General features: G+C 42.0%; 1 protein-coding gene across 1 annotated transcript in view; it reads right to left on the bottom strand.

Moving 5' to 3' along the window:
* Positions 1–11,865: 11,865 nt before the first annotated feature.
* LOC141017091 (uncharacterized) overlaps positions 11,866–22,144 on the bottom strand; it is a 34,863-nt gene continuing 24,584 nt past the window's right edge. The window contains exon 3 of the mRNA XM_073491708.1: positions 11,866–12,254. Coding sequence (XP_073347809.1) covers positions 11,866–12,254 — 389 coding nt within the window. The remainder of the gene's footprint in view (positions 12,255–22,144) is intronic.

The raw sequence follows: 22,144 nt of genomic DNA, 5'->3' as shown, positions 1-22,144 counted from the left end.
AAAATACAGCTCATTGTCAGATTTTGTACCCAGACGATGAGCTGTATGCTGAACATCAACAATCAGCTGATAAAGATTTCATTTCAGCTGGTTGACAGAATTCAAGGAGCACCTCAACGTTTCTCAGTTCTTGATTCAGCCGATTGCATGAAGGTCTGAAATAGTAGAACCTTGCATATAATAAACCAGCTGGAATCAAACAGTTCTCTGTCATGAAGCTCCTCTGCAGTCAGTAGGAGGAGCTATCTTCATTTCTGAAGCTCTGAAGGCTCAGACTGTAATGGGTTCATGGTGTGTGAGTATTGTGTTGTCTTTGCTCCAAAGGTTTTTGTACAGAGTTTTGGTGTTTCCTGTCACTGTGGGCCTCACAGCACAGTAGTACACAGCAGAGTCTGTCACTACAGCAGAGGAGATCTGCAGATCCATTCTGGTTTTATCTTCACTCACTTTGAAAGACAGTCTAGAGACTGGATCAGATATTGGTGTTCCTGTTCCAGAGTGAGAAATAAGGAACTCTGGTGGTTTTCCTGGATATTGTCGATACCAGAAGAAATAATCACTAATAGTTGCTTTTCTGGAGTATGTGTAGGACAGAGTAACAGGGCTGTCTTCTACACTGGACTCTTCATTCTTGGCCGGACTGAGTTCTTCACAGCTGACACCTAAAGGAAGAGAAATCTGTTTTATATTTTGGAAAAAAAAACCTCAATAGACATGAACTGCCTTCAGAAAAGATGAGAATTGAACTTGACAGAATGAAAGCATAATGTAACATACCTGTTATAACAGTGAGAAACATCAGAGACAGCCCATAATAGTCCAGTGACAGCATGTTGAATAAAGGTAATGTTTCTGGTTTGTGTATTGAACTCTGCTGAATATGGAAGTTCCTCTCTCTTCTATAGTTCAGTAACAGCTCAGCTCCTCCCTGAATCTCTCCGTCTCCTCTTAGATCTGTATCTTCTCTCCTCTCTGTTACTCTTCCTCCTGGTTAACAGACTGAAGGCAGCAGTTTCTAACAGCTGGAGGTGGAAAGATTCGGTAATCGTTTCTCTCCTCGATTCTGTGGCACCGGTCTCTACCAAGACAAGACGACCAAAGAAATCTACTCCCTGGTTTACTGATGAAACCCGAGATCTCAAGCAGGCCTGCAGGAAAATGGAACGTGCGTGGCGAAAATCTAAATTAGATGTTTTTTTACCTTGCATGGCGCGATAGTGTACTTAATTACAAGCGTGCTCTTAATGCTACTTGAACAGCATATTTCTCCGGCCTAATAAACAATGATAAACACAACCCTATATTTCTCTTCCACACTGTGGCTAAACTTACTCAGAAATCACAGTCTGTGAGCTGTACATCCTTTAATGCAAATGATTTCTTAGATTTCTTTTGCAATAAAATTGATGAGATTAGAGCCAAAATTAATTCATCATCTCTGGCTTCCTCGTCAAAGTAAATTATAAAACAGCCTTCTGCTGATTCTCAGTTAGCCTCAGCTCTTAACACTTTTGAAAATATCTCCCTTGAGATATTGTCTAAAATTGTTTCATCCTCAAAACCAACTACCTGCGTCCTGGACCCCCTTCCAGTAAAACTGTTTAAGGATCTAAGGCCAGCACTGGGACCTACAATGTTAAATATTGTTAACTTATCGCTCATGACCGGTGTTGTCCCTGCTAGTTTTAATCTGCTTTGGTTAAGCCTCTACTTAAGAAACCACACCTCGACCCAGGATCTCTAATAGAGATAGACCAATATGTTTTTTTTCAGGGCTGATACCGATACCGATTATTAGTAGTCAAGGAGGCTGATAACCGATATTTGGAGCCGATATTCATTTGCAGTAAAAGGGAAAATATTGGCGTCAAAATTTTGAATAATACAAACTCCAACACTTAACTTCGTTTACATGCCTTTAAGCATATGTTTATTAAACAGCTTATCAGATTTGCAACATGTTAAAGGTTTTTTTTTATCTTAGACAATAGACATCTTTGTTTTAAAATTCTAACAAAAAGTGCAGGGAGCTCCCAGGCTCAGCAGCATGTCTTATAAAGTTAAATGGAAACTTGAACAACTAAATAGCTCCCTAAAGTTTTCTACAGTAAATAAAGTTTTCCAAAATTTCAATATAACTGAAATGTTAATCTTTCACTTATCTTTGTTTTAAGTTCAAACAAAAACAAAAAGTGCAGGGTGTTCCCAGGGTCAGCAGCATCTCTTATAAAGTTAACTGAAGATTTAAATAAATAGTTCCCTGAAGTTTTATAAAGTAAATAAAACAGAGTTAAATAACATTTGCACAGAAATGTGAGTCTAAAATCAATTAGTAGTCCCAATTGAGCAGCACCAGATTGTGGTGCAAAAAGCAGTTGTCCAGCGTTCTCTCCAGTGAGACGGCTTCTCTTGCTCTCATAAATTGCAGAGACTTCACTGAAGACGCGCTAACTTGGGACTGATGAGGGTGGTGCACAAAGACACTTTCTTGCCTTTTTCGCAAGTAGCTTGAAGCGCCCTTCATTCTGTCTCCACCACTGCAGTGGGTCCCCTTTACGCCTGTCGATCACTGAGCGTTCTTTTGCCTTTTGTGGAGGGCCCCTCATCATCTTGAAGAAGCATCTTCAGCACAGTCAGGCATGGAATGATGCAGGATGCTGATGAGTTGCTGTGGCTCACCTGAAATGTCACTTCCTCTATTGGGAGAAGAGTTTCAATTAAATTGGACACTCACCAGTGGGACCACCAGTGGGACCTGCAAATCCTCCATGTTCACCACAGTAGATGGTAAGCGCACGCTTTTGCTCCAGCATTCTTTGCAGTATGTGGAGCGTTGAGTTCCACCTCGTTGGAACAGCCTGGATTATATCGTGCTCTGGCAGGCCAAGTTCCCTCTGACTGTCTCGCAAACGCTGTTTGGCCAGAATGGAGTGGTGGAAATGTGTTGCACACTTCTTAAGTATTGCAATGACAACTGTGACGGCTCTTTGACTTGCCAGACCGTCATTCACCACAAGTTGCAAGGTGTGCGCCGTGCAGCTGAGGTCTGGGAGTTCAGCGAGCCTCATTCCCTTCACAATATTTGCTCCGCTGTCTCGAAGCACTAGTGCTACACGGTCTTTGCTTATCTTCCAGTCCTCAAGCATATTGAGGAATGTCTCTTTCAAGTATTCCCAAGTGTGGGACCCATGCATCGCCCTTGTATTTAAGATGACCTGCTTTCTTGTCTATTCAGCGTCGATGAAATGGCATGTTAGGCTCATGAGAGACTCTGTCACACCAGACCAGCAGTCTGTGGTGAAGGAGAGAGAGTAGCCAGCATTCTCTGGTTGAATCAGGGCTTTGATCTTGTCCACAATCTTGTGGTGAACTTCTTGCAGCTTCTCAGTTCGGTAATACTTGTCACCTTTCAGTGCATATCATGGCTCTGCTGCAGCCATGAGGCGCTTAAAGCCAACATCAGACACCACCGTGAACGGTTGGTTGTCAGTGACTATCATCTCTAGGACTAGTTTGTCCATTAGTTTCGACCTGTCATCTGAGTTTGTCCACTTTCTTTGTTTCTGAAACATGTCCTCTATTGTTGGCTGAGATGACGTTGCCTCATCCTAATGAGATTCAGATTGCCGTTTCTTCTGTGCTTTTTCATACAACTCAGGGTGATGAATCCTAAGATGGGACCACAGGTTTGAAGTATTTTTGTTTTTCCCTGTTGTTGCTCCCATGCTGACATCTTCATTGTGTGTATTACAGACTGCCTTCCCTGGTGCTGGTTGAGTGTAATACTTCCATACTGCACTTTTAAACTTAAGTCTATCCATCTGCAATAAGGGTTTGTTTTTCTAAAGTCTTGGAAAGAGTTGTGTCCCAGCAACTTTCAGGCTACCTAACTAATAACAATCTCCTGGAACCTTTTCAATCAGCTTTCAGAGCCTGTCACTCCACCGAAACTGCCCTTACTAAAGTGGTAAATCACATCCTACTTAATTTAGACTCAAACTCGACCTCAGTGCTTCTGTTACTGGATCTCAGCGCTGCATTTGATACCATAGATCATGGCATATTGTTAGACCGACTTGAAAGTCAATTTGGCATCTCTGGCCTGGCTCTAGCTTGGCTAAAATCTTTCCTGTCCGAAAGAACACAATGTGTTTCTTACAATAGTACTACATCAATATCTACTGATGTGAAGTATGGAGTTCCCCAGGGCTCTGTTCTGGGCCCTTTGCTCTTCTCTTTATATATTTCACCTCTCAGCCAAATTATTAGGGAGTTGTGGAAAACATTTCCACTGCTATGCGGACGACACTCAGCCGTATGTGCCCATTAAAGCTGATCATAAATCTCAAATCACGAAATTGGAGACCTGCCTGTGTGCAGTGAAGAACTTGATGTCAGAAAACTTCCTGCTCCTAAATTCAGATAAAACTGAGATGCTGGTCATTGCCCTAGCTCGACAGAGACACCACTTTCATCAGGTGACCGTAGCTCTCAACAATTGTGTTATTTCCCAAAGTTCAACTGTCAAGAATTTAGGTGTTACTTTTGACTCTAGCCTCTCTTTCGATCAGCACATCAAAGAAATTACCAAGATCGCTTTTTACCACCTGCTTCATAGCCAAAATTAGGTCCTTCCTCACGGCTGCCGCAGAGATCCTGATTCATGCCTTTGTTTCGTCTAGGCTGGATTACTGCAATGCCTTATTTTCAGGTCTTCCACATGGGAAGAAGTTGCAGGTCAGTTTTTTCTTCCTTCTGTGAGAATGAAAATCATGACTCCGTGCTCAGCAGTGCTTACTTCAGTGTTAACATCTACCTGATGCTCGTTGTTTTAATGGTTGAGCTGACATATTCAGGTACGTTTAAAGTTCCTCGTTTATATGCTGAAAGCTTTACGCGTGTGTGTGAAAGGTCTGGATATGAAGCGTCAGTAGTGAGAAAAAATACAACTTTAGTTTTTAAAGTTAAAAGAGTCCTCTCAGTTTCTAAGCTTTACTGACAAGTGTGTGACAGTACACAATAATATAATGTTAGTTTCTGAAGTCATCAGAAGATGTTCCTCCTCTCTGTTCATATGCTCTAATCACAGGTGTGTTCATTAACCTTCATATGAAGCATCTACAGCATTAAATCATACAGGTCTACTGTTAGAGATAAGACACAGCCCTCTCCACTCCTCCTCTCCTGTCTTCACCTGTCCTCCTCCTCATCTTTCATTAAAAAAAAGCGGTCGTGGCTGCTCGATGTATTTAGGTGAAACACTGGAATCCTCCCACAGTGTTTCATTAGCAGCTGTAACCACAGTGACTGTGATAAAACAGGAATTAGCAGAATCCATCTGATATGAAGCTGTGGTTTGAATACCACTTCCCTCCTCTTTGAAGAGTAGTAGTATCTGTGTTCAGGTTTTTGTACAGCCTCTTCTACACTTTGTATCACTGTGTTTCAAGAGCACAGTAGTAGAGAGCTGTGTCTGCCAGGGTTAGCTCTCTGATGGTCAGCTTAGTTAATGTATCTGTTGTTTGAGATTCATATCGCTTGTTAGGAATATACTCGTGCTCACTCCATGATCTTGCTCCTTTCCAGAGTATAAACTGAGGAGCCTGAAGGTCAGAATGATGTCTGTACCAGTGAAGGAGTACTTTGTCTTCAGTTGTCTGATATTGACATGTGAGTGTGACAGATTGTCCTTCTCTTCCACTGACTTCATCTTCTTCAGGAGAGATGTTGTCTCCAGCTATTAGTCCTGGAAAAAGTGTAGAAAATGAAGCCATCAGACTAACATTGTTGATGAGGCTGAGAGGAGAAGACAGTGGAAAATATCAAGTGTACAGTGTTACTCTGTGCTCCTTCACAGTCAAATACAAACAATATCATTCAATGAACATCCATTTTGTCAATCTGATGAAAACATGAGGAGCACTGACTCTGTCAGAGCAAAGAAATGAGAAAAGTGATGAAATCCAGGTTGAGTATATGTGGTTAATGCAGCAGGTTCAACACAACTTAAATTCCTGTTGTGTCCAAAACTCACCTGTAAAGTGACAGAAAAGTAAAAAGAAGTAAAGCAACATGTCTTTGGATTTATTAAAGCCAGACAGACAGCAGATGAGCAGTGTTCTTCCACTGCAGCACAATGAGGAAGAAATCATGTCATTGGTTGAGTTGAGGCTAAATGGGCGGGGCCAATCAGCTCATCACATTATTTTTTCACTTCAACTCAACCAATCCATTTTTGTCTGTTGTCACAGTAGCTCTGTGTCCAATCTTTATTGGTTAATGTTTTGTTGTATTTGTCATCAGTCCAGTGATACTGGCTCAGACTGTAATGGGTTCATGGTGTGTGACTCCCTCTAGTGGATGTTGTGGAGTATTGTGTTGTCTTTGCTCCAAAGGTTTTTGTACAGAGTTTTGGTGTTTCCTGTCACTGTGGGCTGCAGAGCACAGTAGTACACAGCAGAGTCAGACAGCTGAAGCTTCTGGATCTTCAGAGGAACTGAGTTTGAGGTAGAATTCAGTTTGGATGTAAATCTCTCCTCATATTCCTTCTCTGTGTTCCCTGAACCAAACTTAGAGCAGCTCAGTATGAATTTAGGGCTGTTGTCTCCATCCTGTTTGTACCAGAACAAAGTGGGATTTCCTGCACTGGTCTCAAATGTGCAGCCAAGTGTAACTTTGTCTCCTTCAGCAGCAATGACATCTCCTGTTGGCTGGATCACTCTGTCTGCTCCTTTACACTCTGAGGAAGAAGAGAACATGCAGAGGAAGAGATGAATCAATAAAGATGATTGATTAAAGGAGAGCAATCAGTAGGTTTAAAGAGTTACCTAGCCAGAGAGTCAGACACACAGACATGTAGAATAGCTGTGATTTTTACTGACTGCTGTCTGATGTCACATTAAAATATATGAGTTATGTCGAGATGCAAACAAAAATGATCTGATCTGGTTTTCTGTATCATAACAATGAAAATCACTCACAGCTCAGTTAAGTGTTATAAACAGTTTTAAAAGTCAACTTGTTGTGTTTTGTGTCTCACCAACGAACAGAGCAGCAAGAATAATCCACAGCCAATGTTCCATCTCTACAACAAGGTTTAAATGAGCAGGAGGAACTAGCTGATGTTCAACATTCAGTGTGAGAGTTGTTCTCTTCACAGCAGCAGTTATTATTGACACAATGGTTGAACACAGTGCAGAAGTAGTGCACCGCCTACTTGATAATGTCGCCCTCTGGTGGAGGTAAAAAGTTCAGTACAACAGTGTGGAAAAAAGGCTTCCAGCAGCTTGTCAGTGTGTCAGCTTGTGTTTTTGTACAGAGACTGTGGGTTTGCTGTCACTGTGGGCCTCACAGCACAGTAGTACACAGCAGAGTCTGTCACTGCAGCAGAGGAGATCTGCAGATACACACCACGTTTGTCTTCAGACAGTTTAGTCGACAACTTTGTGTCTGATTTTAGAGACTCTGCAGGTCTTGTAACATTCAGCCCTGAGATGTAGAGCAGAAACTCTGGTGGTTTTCCTGGATATTGTCGATACCAGAAGAAATCATCACTGACATCAGCTTGTTTGGAGTATGTGTAGGACAGAGTAACAGTGCTGTCTTCTACACTGGACTCTTCATTCTTGGCTGGACTGAGTTCTTCACAGCTGACACCTAAAGGAAGAGAAATTTGTTTTATATTATGAAACAAAACTCTCAAGAATTTTTCAAACATTGGAATGAAACTTTTTCATGCTGCATAATGTAACATACCTGTTATAACAGTGAGAAACATCAGAGACAGCCCATAATAGTCCAGTGACAGCATGTTGAATAAAGGTAATGTTTCTGGTTTGTGTATTGAACTCTGCTGAATATGGAAGTTCCTCTCTCTTCTATAGTTCAGTAACAGCTCAGCTCCTCCCTGAATCTCTCCGTCTCCTCTTAGATCTGTATCTTCTCTCCTCTCTGTTACTCTTCCTCCTGGTTAACAGACTGAAGGCAGCAGTTTCTAACAGCTTTTAGTTGATGGTTGTTTTATATGTTGGTGATTTCTTTCTAATGGCAGTTACAGACCTGTAGCTGCGAGGATTTTAAGGGTGGATCACCTTTTCAAGGCCTGTAAACAAAAACAATGGACTGATTGTATCATCCTGAAGTAGAGACAACATTATTCAGCCCAGTTTCACAGCAACACATGTGACAGAGCTACAGATCTTCTACAGGACAGTGTGAGTGTGACAGTTTGTCTCGCCTGGTGCAAAAAGTAGACGTGCATCAGGACCAGCGGGTCCAATAATGGTGTTATCATGAGGAGGACGAGCAACCAAGAAAGAACCAGAACGTCCACACAAGGAGAAGGTCAGGGTTGGTTGGGTGGTTCATTCAGAGGACTTCAAAGGAGCGAACTGTTTCCTCCTCTGCCGACTTTCATCAGTCGTTGCACAGCAAGAACAGCATTCAACATGGGAATCCCAACGTTCTCCTGCACCACCAGCACCTTTTCTTCAAAGACTGGTAACGTTGAACTGGGCTTAGACAGCATAGCATAGCATGGCTAAGCATGGGACTTTAAACTCTGGTTGATGTAATGCACATGTGTTCAATGTATGTGTGTCCACTGTTTGTGTGTTATTGTGATCTCAGGTCAGGTTATTGGTAGTTTGCTTTCCTAGATGGCTAATTCAATGTTAGTCGAATGATGCTTCACACAGACTCAAAGTCTTTGCATGCAACTAACCATCTTCTATAATCTGGCATCACGTCACACACACACACACACACACACACACACACACACACACACATTCCTTCAGCCTGGAGCATATCACACCCACATGTGATATCAGTGAGCACATGATGCGAGAACCACCATTGTTTCTTTGTTCTGCCAGACACACACACACACACACACACACACACACACACACCTGTTTATAGTACATGTTAGTTAGTGTGTTTTCATCTTTGTGTAAATAAAAGACTTTTGAACCTTCATGCTGTCTATTTAATATTGTACAAGAGTGAATGTTGCCAACCTCTACTCTGTCAAGAACTCCAAAATCCTTCAACCATTACTAGATGGTATGGTAGTTATGAAGTTAATTATTAATCAGAGTTACAAACAGTTTAGTAACTTTTCTGAGACTGATTTGGTGAATTGGCTATCTTTTCCCTTCTTCAAGGGTGGTGCCCCGAGGTGATCTAATGTAAATTAGATCTTATTATTAAGAATAATTAATAATTATCCCTGATAATCATTAATTGTTATTGAAAGCCAAATTTAACCCCAAACTCGCTGTTACTGTTGCATGAAGCACTACATAATGGTGCCCCGTGTGAGGTGAGCACAACACTACACTACAAAACTTTACAACACATGCGTCGTACAGTCTCTTGTCTCTTGTCGGCTCATCCTCTTGTCCTGACTCTTGGTTTTTGCTCATCACATTTTTTGGGCTCTCCGTGGTGAAGCCCTCCTTCTTGGACACGCTGCTAACAAGCATTTAGGAGTGTGGGCTTCTGTTTTCTCTCTTTTTACTGAGAGCAAAGCTCCAGAATGAACTCTGAACTGAGAAGAAAGACTGCAAAGATTCCTAAAAGCCACAAGCAAAGCCGGCCGTTTGCTTTACGAATAATCATTAATTTTGTGTTCCTCCTTTTGTATGCAGTTAACTTAATGACTTTTTGGCTCCATGCATCTCAACTCTGCAGCCTGTCACTGAACTCAACAAGACCAGAGAGCACATGCTGTGTGTCTCCTCTGTGGACTCATCCTGGACTCATCATCCTGAAGAAGTGAGACCAGCTGCTTCACTGAACTGTCTGGCTGTTCACCTCATCATCAGCCCATCCATCACTGCATTACTATATCAATGGAGGTGGTGCCCCTTCTAACAACTGCTTAATAACGTCTCCTATGTGGTGAGAATGTTACAAAGAAGAATATTTTAGTTTTCCTCCTAAACTTTGGTAAAACATCAAATTTAAGATTTTCTGTGAAAACAAATGTTGTTTAACAAACATCCAACCAGGATTTGGTGATATAATATTGACATTTAAAATGCTCATTCTTAAATGATTTTGCTTCCATTGATCTCAGTGAAGTATTCCCCTTTTTGCGTTTTTGAATCGATTGTGATATCATTCATTCATTGTTTGATTCATTCTGATGTTGTTTAACAAAAAACAAACAGGATTTGTTGACACAATAAAAATTCAGAGAAATCTGGATGAACAGCAACAAAACACAAACAATCTATTATACTTTATAGATGATTATTGTTAACATCTTTGGGATCTGATTTCAACATCATCAATATCTTCAGTGCTGCCATGGTAACCCTGGTGAAATGTGATTTGATGTTCAGAGTGAATCAGTTGTCAGTGGTTTAAATTCTAAAGCTTTACATCTCCATCCTGTCTGAGAGTAAAGTGATCCCAGATTGTATCATCACATCCTGCTGAAGTTCAACAGTGTGTGACTCCCTCTAGTGGATGTTGTGGAGTATTGTGTTGTCTTTGCTCCAAAGGTTTTTGTACAGAGTTTTGGTGTTTCCTGTCACTGTGGGCTGCAGAGCACAGTAGTACACAGCAGAGTCTGTCACTGCAGCAGAGGAGATCTGCAGATGCATTCTGGTTTTATCCTCAGTCACATTGAAAGACAGTCTAGAGACTGGATCAGATATTGGTGTTCCTGTTCCCAAGTGAGAAATAAGGAACTCTGGTGGTTTTCCTGGAAATTGTCGATACCAGAAGAAACGATCACTAGCAGTTGCTGGTTTGGAGTATGTGTAGGACAGAGTAACAGTGCTGTCTTCTAAACTGGACTCTTCATTCTTGGCTGGACTGAGTTCTTCACAGCTGACACCTAAAGGAAGAGAAATCTGTTTTATATTTTTGAAAAAAAAAAACCTCAATAGACATGAACTGCCTTCAGAAAAGATGATAATGTAACTTGACAGAATGAAAGCATAATGTAACATACCTGTTATAATAGTGAGAAACATCAGAGACAGCCCATAATAGTCCAGTGACAGCATGTTGAATAAAGGTAATGTTTCTGGTTTGTGTATTGAACTCTGCTGAATATGGAAGTTCCTCTCTCTTCTATAGTTCAGTAACAGCTCAGCTCCTCCCTGAATCTCTCCGTCTCCTCTTAGATCTGTATCTTCTCTCCTCTCTGTTACTCTTCCTCTACCTTCAACTCTGAAATGACGCTGATGCTGCAGTCACCATCATATAAATCATGTTTCTCTCATGTTGGATACAAACCAGTGTTTTTGTGTTGTTGTTCAGTCAAACATGTGAAACATGCTGGAATTAATTGATCCCACTTATTTTGAAAATGGAGGCTTCTTTATGAAAAATCCAAGCTGTGAAACATGAATTTCTCTCTCCAGACTCTTTTCTGTTCAGTCTCTACAAACAGGATTTCTTTGAGTGTCAGCAGGGAGAGCTGAATATCAAGCAGCTCTTTTTCAGTTTAAACAGACTGAGTCTCTGAATACTGACTTTACGTCAGCTCTAGTTTCTGCTCATACTCCAACAACACACAATGTCTCTTAGTTTAACAGAAGTTCTTCTGTCCACTGGCGAATGTCTTTAATCCTGTGGGACATAAAGTTATTAAATATTAGATCAACAATGATGTGTTACTGATGAACACAGTCAACATACAGAGAAACACATCATGTGTCAGTTAAAGTAATCGGTGATCATTATATCTCCCTATTTGTCTTCTGGACCAAACTGTCAGGTAGTGCAATGATCTCACAGATATGACTCATCAGCTCCACTCTTTTGTGTTTGTGAGATTGTGAGTCCAAAGATGGTAGACGTCATAGTAACATCCAGCTGAAGTTCAACAGTGTGTGACTCCCTCTAGTGGATGTTGTGGAGTATTGTGTTGTCTTTGCTCCAAAGGTTTTTGTACAGAGTTTTGGTGTTTCCTGTCACTGTGGGCTGCAGAGCACAGTAGTACACAGCAGAGTCAGACAGCTGAAGCTCCTGGATCTTCAGAGGAACTGATCTTAAGGTGGGATTCAGTGTGGATGAAAATCTCTCCATAAACTCGTCTGGTGTGTTCCCTTCATCCTGCTGAAAGCGGCTCAGTATGAATTTGGGGCTGTTGTCTCCGTCCTGTTTGTACCAGAAGAGATATGGACTTGTTGAACTGCTGTTATATTGACAGTCGAGTGTTGCTGTCTCTCCTTTAGCAGCAGTCACATCTCCTTCTGGCTGCAGCACGTTGTCTTTTTGTGCTCTGCATTCTGTAAAACAGCAACAAACAGTATCAGTGTGCTGTTAAAGAAACATGTCAGTGTTGGATCGATATCACAGAAACAGAGTTGTGTTCATACCGAGACACATAACAGCCAGCAGCACTGAGATGAACAGAGGCTGCATCATATGTGCAGTGTTGAGTAAGTGTGAGCTACAGCAAGTGTAAAGAAGGCCGTGATCTCTGTGCTCAGTCTTCATCAACACTCAGTTGGTGGATTAGAAGGAGGAGCCTGATCACAGTGACAGGGCTCATTCACAGCCCTGTGTTACTCCCCCTACTGACAACTTTACACTCAACACATGTTACTGACACTCTGCTGTCAGAGTACAACTTGTCTTCTGTGTCCTCATCAGAGGACATATGTTCTGTTCAACAACTGGAGACTGCAGATTCACTTTGTTCCCTGACAAATAAAAGCTGCTAATTGTTATAAACTGCTCGGCCCCTTTAATATTTATCATCAGACAGATTACAAGTAGACTGAGGATGAATATTTGAACAACATGTGACTTTTTATGTTCTTTTCAGTTGGTTTGTCATTGATGTGGATTTGCTGCTCATGTGAATCCTCCCACAGTGTTTCATTAGCAGCTGTAACCACAGTGACTGTGATAAAACAGGAATTAGCAGAATCCATCTGATATGAAGCTGTGGTTTGAATACCACTTCCCTCCTCTTTGAAGAGTAGTCAGATATCTGTGTTCAGGTTTTTGTACAGCCTCTTCTACACTTTGTATCACTGTGTTTCTAGAGCACAGTAGTAGAGAGCTGTGTCTGCCAGGGTTAGCTCTCTGATGGTCAGCTTAGTTGATGTATCTGTTGTTCGAGATTCATATCGCTTGTTAGGAATATACTCAAGATGACTCAGTGATCCTGCTCCTTTCCAGAGTATAAACTGAGGAGCCTGAAGGTCAGAATGATGTCTGTACCAGTTAAGATAAACTCTGTCGTCAGATGTCTGATATTGACATGTGAGTGTGACAGATTGTCCTTCTCTTCCACTGACTTCATCTTTTTCAGGAGAGATGTTGTCTCCAGCTATTAGTCCTGGAAAAAGTGTAGAAAATGAAGCCATTAGACTAACATTGTTGATGAGGCTGAGAGGAGAAGACAGTGGAAAATATCAAGTGTACAGTGTTACTCTGTGCTCCTTCACAGTCAAATACAAACAATATCATTCAATGAACATCCATTTTGTCACGCTGATGAAAACATGAGGAGCATTGACTCTGTCAGAGCAAAGAAATGAGAAAGTGATGAAATCCAGGTTGTGTATATGTGGTTAATGCAGCAGGTTCAACACAACTTAAATTCCTGTTGTGTCCAAAACTCACCTGTAAAGTGACAGAAAAGTAAAAAGAAGTAAAGCAACATGTCTTTGGATTTATTAAAGCCAGACAGACAGCAGATGAGCAGTGTTCTTCCACTGCAGCACAATGAGGAAGAAATCATGTCATTGGTTGAGTTGAGGCTAAATGGGCGGGGCCAATCAGCTCTTCACATTATGTTTTCACTTCAACTCAACCAATCCATTTTTGTCTGTTGTCACAGTAGCTCTGTGTCCAATCTTTATTGGTTCATGTTTTGTTGTGTTTGTCATCAGTCCAGTGACACTGGCTCAGACTGTAATGGGTTCATGGTGTGTGACTCCCTCTAGTGGATGTTGTGCAGTATTGTGTTGTCTTTGCTCCAAAGGTTTTTGTACAGAGTTTTGGTGTTTCCTGTCACTGTGGGCTGCAGAGCACAGTAGTACACAGCAGAGTCAGACAGCTGAAGCTCCTGGATCTTCAGAGGAACTGAGTTTGAGGTAGAATTCAGTTTGGATGAAAATCTCTGCTTATATTCATCCTCTGTTTTCCCTGAACCAAAGCTAAAGCGGCTCAGTATGAATTTAGGGCTGTTGTCTCCATCCTGTTTGTACCAGAAGAGATATTGATTTGTTCCACTGGTCTCAAATGTGCAGTCAAGTGTAACTGTGTCTCCTTCAGCAGCAATGACATCTCCTGTTGGCTGGATCACTTTGTCTTCTCCTTTACACTCTGAGGAAGAAGAGAACATGCAGAGGAAGAGATGAATCAATAAAGATGATTGATTAAAGGAGAACAATCAGTAGGTTTAAAGAGTTACCTAGCCAGAGCGTCAGAATCAGGATGTTTCTCAGCCGAATCAGGATGTTTCTCAGCCAGTGTTTCATGTCTGCAGTGAGAGGGGAGGAGAGAGAGGAAGAACATTGATACTCTGATGGATCTGGGCCTTCACATCATTGGTCCTTCATCTTCATCATCTGTTGAGGAACTCTCTACATTTACATCTCATTTACATTTCATCTGTTCAGCTGAAATGTTCTTCATGATGATTGTAGCGGACCGAACACAGGAATATACCAAGAAACTCAATTCTTTCATCAACATTTTGATGCTTTAATCAAAAGGCTCTTTGTGCCTGTGTTGTGTTAATTTACAGGATTCCACTCTGCTGTCTGATAAGTTTTGGTAATAACTTTTAACACAGTGATATAAGGAAATGTCAGCACCACATGAGAGGATTTGATGTTAACCAGTGTGATTTACTTGTGATTTGACTTCTATTATCATTTATTATTCTAGATGTGTTTCACTGTTATATAATCCTAAACTACAGATAAGAACATGTTTATTTGTTATGTTACTTGTTACTCTGTGTTATTGGATGAATTCATCTTACAAGCTCTGAGTGCTGCCATTGGTTCTTATGATATGTTGCATATATTGACGACAGAACGAGTGAGTTTCCAATTTGCCAGCATGTATAATTCAAATATTAGTCAAATCAATCAAATTACTCCCCTTTAAGTAGAGACCAGTTCTCTTTCCACACAAATGATTTCATTTGTAAAAATTAAAAGACCACCAAGGATCCTCTTTCTTTCAAAATACGCCCCCAGACTATGAAACTTTACAACCCATGCCGTCGCACAGTCTCTTGTCTCTTGTCTCTTGTCTCTTGTCGGCTCATCCTCTTGTCCTGACTCTTGGCTTTTGCTCATCACCCTTCTTGGGCTCTCTGTGGTGAAGCCCTCCTGCTTGGCCAAGTGGCCAACAGACACGTATGTTGAGAGCTGAACAAAGCTCCAGAATGAACTCTGAACTGAGGAGAAAGACTGCAGATTCCTGAAAGCCAGAAGCAAAGGCCACCGTTTGCCTCATGAATAATCATTAATTTTGTAATCCTCCTTTTTTTATGTTGTTAACTTTGAATTTTAAAGACTTTTTGGCTCCATGCATCTCAACTCTGCAGCCTGTCACTGAACGCAACAAGACCAGAGAACACATGCTGTGTGTCTCCTCTGTGGACTCAGATAGACCTTGTCTGAGCCTGGACTCATCATCCTGAAGAAGTGAGACCAGCTGCTTCACAGAACCGACTGTACAGCGCTCATCATCTGGCTGTGTCCTGACGACTGAGGTCCACCGAGTCTGCTTGCCATGTTTGACACTTTCCAGGAAGTTTGCCTTACCATCAGCCCATCCATCACCACAGAAAAGCAGGAAAAATCATCTTCATTTAGTCCGTCTGAGAGTTGATGCAGAGCTAAAAAACATATTTTTTATTGATCTGAGTGAAGTATTGACCTTTTTGCATTTTTGAATCATGTTTGATGTCCTTGATTTATTCATTCTGATGTTGTTTAACAAACATGAAACCACGATGTGTTGACAAAATATTTACATCTGGACAAACAGCAAAATTGATTATGCTATTATCTCTTATAGATGATTATTGTTAAAGTCTTTGAGATCTGATTTCAACATCATCAATATCTTCAAGTGCTGCCATGGTAACCCTGATGAAATGTGATTTGATGTTCAGAGTGAATCAGTTGTCAGTGGTTTAAAATCTAAAGCTTTACATCTCCATCCTGTCTGAGAGTAAAGTGATCCCAGACTGTATCATCCCATCCTGCTGAAGTTCAACAGTGTGTGACTCCCTCTAGTGGATGTTGTGGAGTATTGTGTTGTCTTTGCTCCAAAGGTTTTTGTACAGAGTTTTGCTGTTTCCTGTCACTGTGGGCTTCACAGCACAGTAGTACACAGCAGAGTCTGTCACTGCAGCAGAGGAGATCTGCAGATGCATTCTGGTGTTAACATCACTCACATTGAAAGACAGTCTAGAGACTGGATCAGATATTGGTGTTCCTGTTCCAGAGTGAGAAATAAGGAACTCTGGTGGTTTTCCTGGATATTGTCGATACCAGAAGACATAATCAGCACCACCTTGTTTGGAGTATGTGTAGGACAGAGTAACAGTGCTGTCTTCTACACTGGACTCTTCATTCTTGGCTGGACTGAGTTCTTCACAGCTGACACCTAAAGGAAGAGAAATCTGTTTTATATTTTGGAGACATGAACTGCCTTCAGAAAAGATGAGAATTTAACTTGACAGAATGAAAGCATAATGTAACATACCTGTTATAACAGTGAGAAACATCAGAGACAGCCCATAATAGTCCAGTGACAGCATGTTGAATGAAGGTAATGTTTCTGGTTTGTGTATTGAACTCTGCTGAATATGGAAGTTCCTCTCTCTTCTATAGTTCAGTAACAGCTCAGCTCCTCCCTGAATCTCTCCGTCTCCTCTTAGATCTGTATCTTCTCTCCTCTCTGTTACTCTTCCTCCTGGTTAACAGACTGAAGGCAGCAGTTTCTAACAGCTTTTAGTTGATGGTTGTTTTATATGTTGGTGATTTCTTTCTAATGGCAGTTACAGACCTGTAGCTGCGAGGATTTTAAGGGTGGATCACCTTTTCAAGGTCTGTAAACAAAAACAATGGACTGATTGTATCATCCTGAAGTAGAGACAACATTATTCAGCCCAGTTTCACAGCAACACATGTGACAGAGCTACAGATCTTCTACAGGACAGTGTGAGTGTGACAGTTTGTCTCGCCTGGTGCAAAAAGTAGACGTGCATCAGGACCAGCGGGTCCAATAATGGTGTTATTATTAGGAGGACGAGCGACCAAGAAAGAACCAGAACGTCCACACAAGGAGAAGGTCAGGGTTGGTTGGGTGGTTCATTCAGAGGACTTGGGACCAGGGTTCCAGTCCTGTTTGAAGCCAGTAGTCTGGTTACTGATTCATGAAAGAAGTGAAACCAGGTTTCTCTCCTCAGTCTAAGCAAGTCTTTTTGTGGCTTTATTTTAATGGACCTGACATGTTTGTCAGTGGTAACTTGAACAGGGAATGAGACAGTGTTGTTTTCACTGGTAGGTGAGGCCCAACATGAGAGCGACACGGTGGACCGGCGTGTTTGTTAGACGGCCTGGTGTGATACCAGCGTGCATTATTCAATGACTGTACAACTTCAGTCAGCTGATTATGAAAATACAGCTCATTGTCAGATTTTGTACCCAGATGATGAGCTGCATGCTGAACATCAACAATCAGCTGATAAAGATTTCATTTCAGCTGGTTGACAGAATTCAAGGAGCACCTCAACGTTTCTCAGTTCTTGATTCAGCTGATTGCATGAAGGTCTGAAATAGTAGAACCTTGCATATAATAAACCAGCTGGAATCAAACAGTTCTCTGTCATGAAGCTCCTCTGCAGTCAGTAGGAGGAGCTATCTTCATTTCTGAAGCTCTGAAGGCTCAGACTGTAATGGGTTCATGGTGTGTGACTCCCTCTAGTGGATGTTGTGGAGTATTGTGTTGTCTTTGCTCCAAAGGTTTTTGTACAGAGTTTTGGTGTTTCCTGTCACTGTGGGCCTCACAGCACAGTAGTACACAGCAGAGTCTCTCACTGCAGCAGAGGAGATCTGCAGATCCATTCTGGTTTTATCCTCAGTCACATTGAAAGACAGTCTAGAGACTGGATCAGATATTGATGTTCCTGTTCCAGAGTGAGAAATAAGGAACTCTGGTGGTTTTCCTGGATATTGTCGATACCAGAAGAAATTATCAGTACCAGTTGCTTTTCTGGAGTATGTGTAGGACAGAGTAACAGTGCTGTCTTCTAAACTGGACTCTTCATTCTTGTCTGGACTGAGTTCTTCACAGCTGACACCTAAAGGAAGAGAAATCTGTTTTATATTTTGGAGAAAAAAACCTCAATAGACATGAACTGCCTTCAGAAAAGATCAGAATGTAACTTGACAGAATGAAAGCATAATGTAACATACCTGTTATAACAGTGAGAAACATCAGAGACAGCCCATAATAGTCCAGTGACAGCATGTTGAATAAAGGTAATGTTTCTGGTTTGTGTATTGAACTCTGCTGAATATGGAAGTTCCTCTCTCTTCTATAGTTCAGTAACAGCTCAGCTCCTCCCTGAATCTCTCCGTCTCCTCTTAGATCTGTATCTTCTCTCCTCTCTGTTACTCTTCCTCCTGGTTAACAGACTGAAGGCAGCAGTTTCTAACAGCTGGAGGTGGAAAGATTCTGTCTTGTTCTTGTCTTTTTCTTTCGTGTGTCCCCTATGATGGAGTTGTAGCAGTGGAGGTGTCCTGCACATGAAAACATATTGTTGGCTGTAAAGTACATCCATGTGTGATGAACCAGTCTTTGTAACTTATCTTAAAATTCAAACCTGCGGGGGTGAAAATCTAACATCAACTTTTGAGGCTCAACTACATGAATTCCTGAGTTGGACACCAACAGTAGTGCAGTAACTCTTCTAACGAACACTGTCACCCTGTCCGCTAAGGAACACTACACTGCTCCTGACAACACTGCTAGTTGTGTTAACAGTGATATACTGAGGGGGGTCATGTTTTCCAGGATGAGTGGTCTGGTCCTCCATGTCCCCTCCATTATCAAACAGTGTTAATTTACTTGACTTTAACAACATTTTCAATGATAGAATAACTTTCTGACAGTCTTTTATGAATAATGGCTTATAATAATAATAATAATAATAATAATAATAATAATAACAATATAAATATACAGCTCTGGAAAAATTAACAGACCACTGCAAAATGATCAGTTTCTCTGATGTTACTATTTATAGGTATGTGTTTGAGTAAAATGAACAGTTTTGTTTTATTCTATCAACTACTGACAACATTTCTCCCAAATTCCAAATAAAAATATTTAGAGCATTTATTTGCAGAAAATGACAAATGGTCAAAATAAAAAAAGGATGCAGTGTTTTCAGACCTCAAATGAAACAAAGAAAACAAGTTCATGTTCACTTATAAACAACACAATACTAATGTAATACTAACTTGGGAAGAGTTCAGAAATCAATATTTGGTGGAATAACCCTGATTGTCAATCACAGCTTTCATGCGTCTTGGCATGCTCTCCACCAGTCCTTCACATCACTGTTGGGTGACTTTAAGCCACTCCTGGCACAAAAATTCAAGCAGCTCAGCTTTGTTTGATGGCTTGTGACCATACATCTTCCTCTTGATCCCATTCCAGAGGTTTTCAATGGGGTTCAGGTCTGGAGATTGGGCTGGCCATGACAGGGTCATGATCTGGTGGTCCTTCATCCACACCTTGATTGACTTAGCTGTGTGGCATGGAGCATTGTCCTGCTGGAAAAAACAATCATCAGAGTTGAGGAACAAGGTCAGAGTAGAAGGAAGCAAGTTTTCTTCCAGGATAACCTTGTACGTGGCTTGATTCATGCATCCTTCGCAAACACGAATCTGCCTGATTCCAGCCTTGCTGAAGCTAAAGCACCCCAGATCATCACCGATCCTTAAGGTCTTCTGCAAACCTCAGTCTGGCTCTCCTTTGCTTCTCATTGATGAAGGGCTTTTTTCTAGCTTTACATGACTTAGGCCTTTAGGAGCCTGTTTCCAACTGTTCTCGCCATGCACTTCACCCCAGCTGCCATTTGCCATCCTTTTTGTAGGTCACTTGATGTCATCCTACGGTTGCTGAGTGACATTCGAATGAGTTGACGGTCATCCCGGTCAGTGGAGAGTCGTTTTCGCCCTCTGCTGGTCTGTAGCTTTGTTGTCCCCAATGTCTGCTGCTTGACCTTGTTCTTATGAACCGCTGTCTTAGAAATTTTAAGGATGGAAGCAACCTGACGCTCACTGTATCCCTCTGCCAGTCAAGCCAGAATTGAACCCTTCTTTTCCTCATTCAAAACTTTTCTTTTCAACTCTTTTGGCATGGTCAATAGTTATTTTTGATTCCAATTACTTTTGAGTTACTAGCACTGTTTTTGCCATCCAGTTGGTGCTATTGCAAGAGGATAGTGATGATCACAGCAGTGGTTTTTACACTTTTCCTCGTTAAATAAGATTTGGGTACAGGTGATCACCTAATCAGTACCTCATTAAGTAGGATGAGGTGTTCTTGTGTTGGAATTCAACAGACACTGGAATGGAGAGGCTGTCATCAGTGGCAGCTGTTGAAAAATATTCTAGGTGGGGCTGTATGTGCCAGAAGCTTTCGGTAACTATCCCAATAAAAGAACCCAAACCACAAGATACCATTGTTTTAGGGATAAACAATAATTATTTAATTGCCCCTTAGAAACCAACAGTTTGACAGATAATGACAATAATATGAGATGTATATTAGTGAATACTCTTAATACAAAATTAAAATATTATCCTGGTGCCACGGCGACCCAATCCCCGGATGGTGACTCTAGCCATGGGGACATGGAATGTCACCTCGCTGGGGGGGAAAGAGCCTGAACTAGTGCAGGAGGTTGAGCGCTACCGGCTAGAGATAGTCGGGCTCGCCTCCACGCACAGTCTGGGCTCTGGAACCCAACTCCTTGAGAGAGGCTGGACTCTCTTCTACTCTGGAGTTGCCCGCGGTGAGAGGCAGCGAGCTGGTGTGGGCTTGCTCATAGCTCCCCAGCTCAGCCGCCATGTGTTGGAGTTTTCCCCGGTGAACGAGAGGGTCGTCTCCCTGCGCCTTCGCGTCGGGGATAGGTCTCTCACTGTTGTTTCGGCCTACGGGCCAAACGGCAGTGCAGAGTCCCCGGCCTTCTTGGAGTCCCTGGGAGGGGTACTGGAGAGTGCTCCAACTGGGGACTCCATCGTTCTACTGGGGGACTTCAACGCTCACGTGGGCAGCGACAGTGTTACCTGGAGGGTTGTGATTGGGAGGAACGGCCTCCCCGATCTGAACCCGAGTGGTGTTCTGTTGTTGGACTTCTGTGCTAGTCACAGTTTGTCCATAACGAACACCATGTTCAAGCATAAGGGTGTCCATCAGTGCACGTGGTGTAGTGGCAGATGAGAAACTGGGTCATGATCATGCATGTGATTAGATTTTGGAATATCCCTTGCAGTCCCAACTGTGCTCTAATTGAGCTTGAGGCTGATAAAAGACCAATGTTTGATGCACCATTTTAAATGAGCAACAGGTGCTGGCGCAGTTCACCCAAGGCCACAGAAGGGGCCTGAGTAAGACATTTGTAGGTTCTTAAGAGCACATCCAAGAATGCGAATAATAAGTGACAAACCCAGGATGATCATAAAGGTAAAAGGATGATCCATAGGGGCGTGGGGACCCTGGACCACGGGTATAAAATGGGGAGAATCGGCGAGAGATCTCAGTTGCCCCGGGGTAGCTCACAGATGTATATTTTCTGTTTTTGGGAATAAACACCTTTTGGACTGAGGACCTGCTGCTTTGCCTTTGATTTTTTGGACTTCAACCTTGAGCGGATTTTCAGAGTCAGATAGTGCATTAATTGGAAAGATAAGAAAAGTAGTCTCCCACTACAGTGGCAGCAGGACACCCTAGGCCGGAGGTCAATGATCGACTTTGTGGTCGTGTCATCTGACCTCCGGCCGTATGTCTTGGACACTCGGGTGAAGAGAGCGGCTGAGCTGTCAACTGATCACCACCTGGTGGTGAGTTGGATCCGCTGGCAGGGGAGGAAGCTGGACAGACTTGGCAGACCCAAACG

The sequence above is a fragment of the Pagrus major genome, chromosome 21, assembly GCF_040436345.1.
Source record: "Pagrus major chromosome 21, Pma_NU_1.0".
NCBI lineage: Eukaryota > Metazoa > Chordata > Actinopteri > Spariformes > Sparidae > Pagrus > Pagrus major.
The sequence above is the reverse complement of the archived record's forward strand: the minus strand, read 5'-3'. Positions and strand labels throughout refer to the sequence as shown.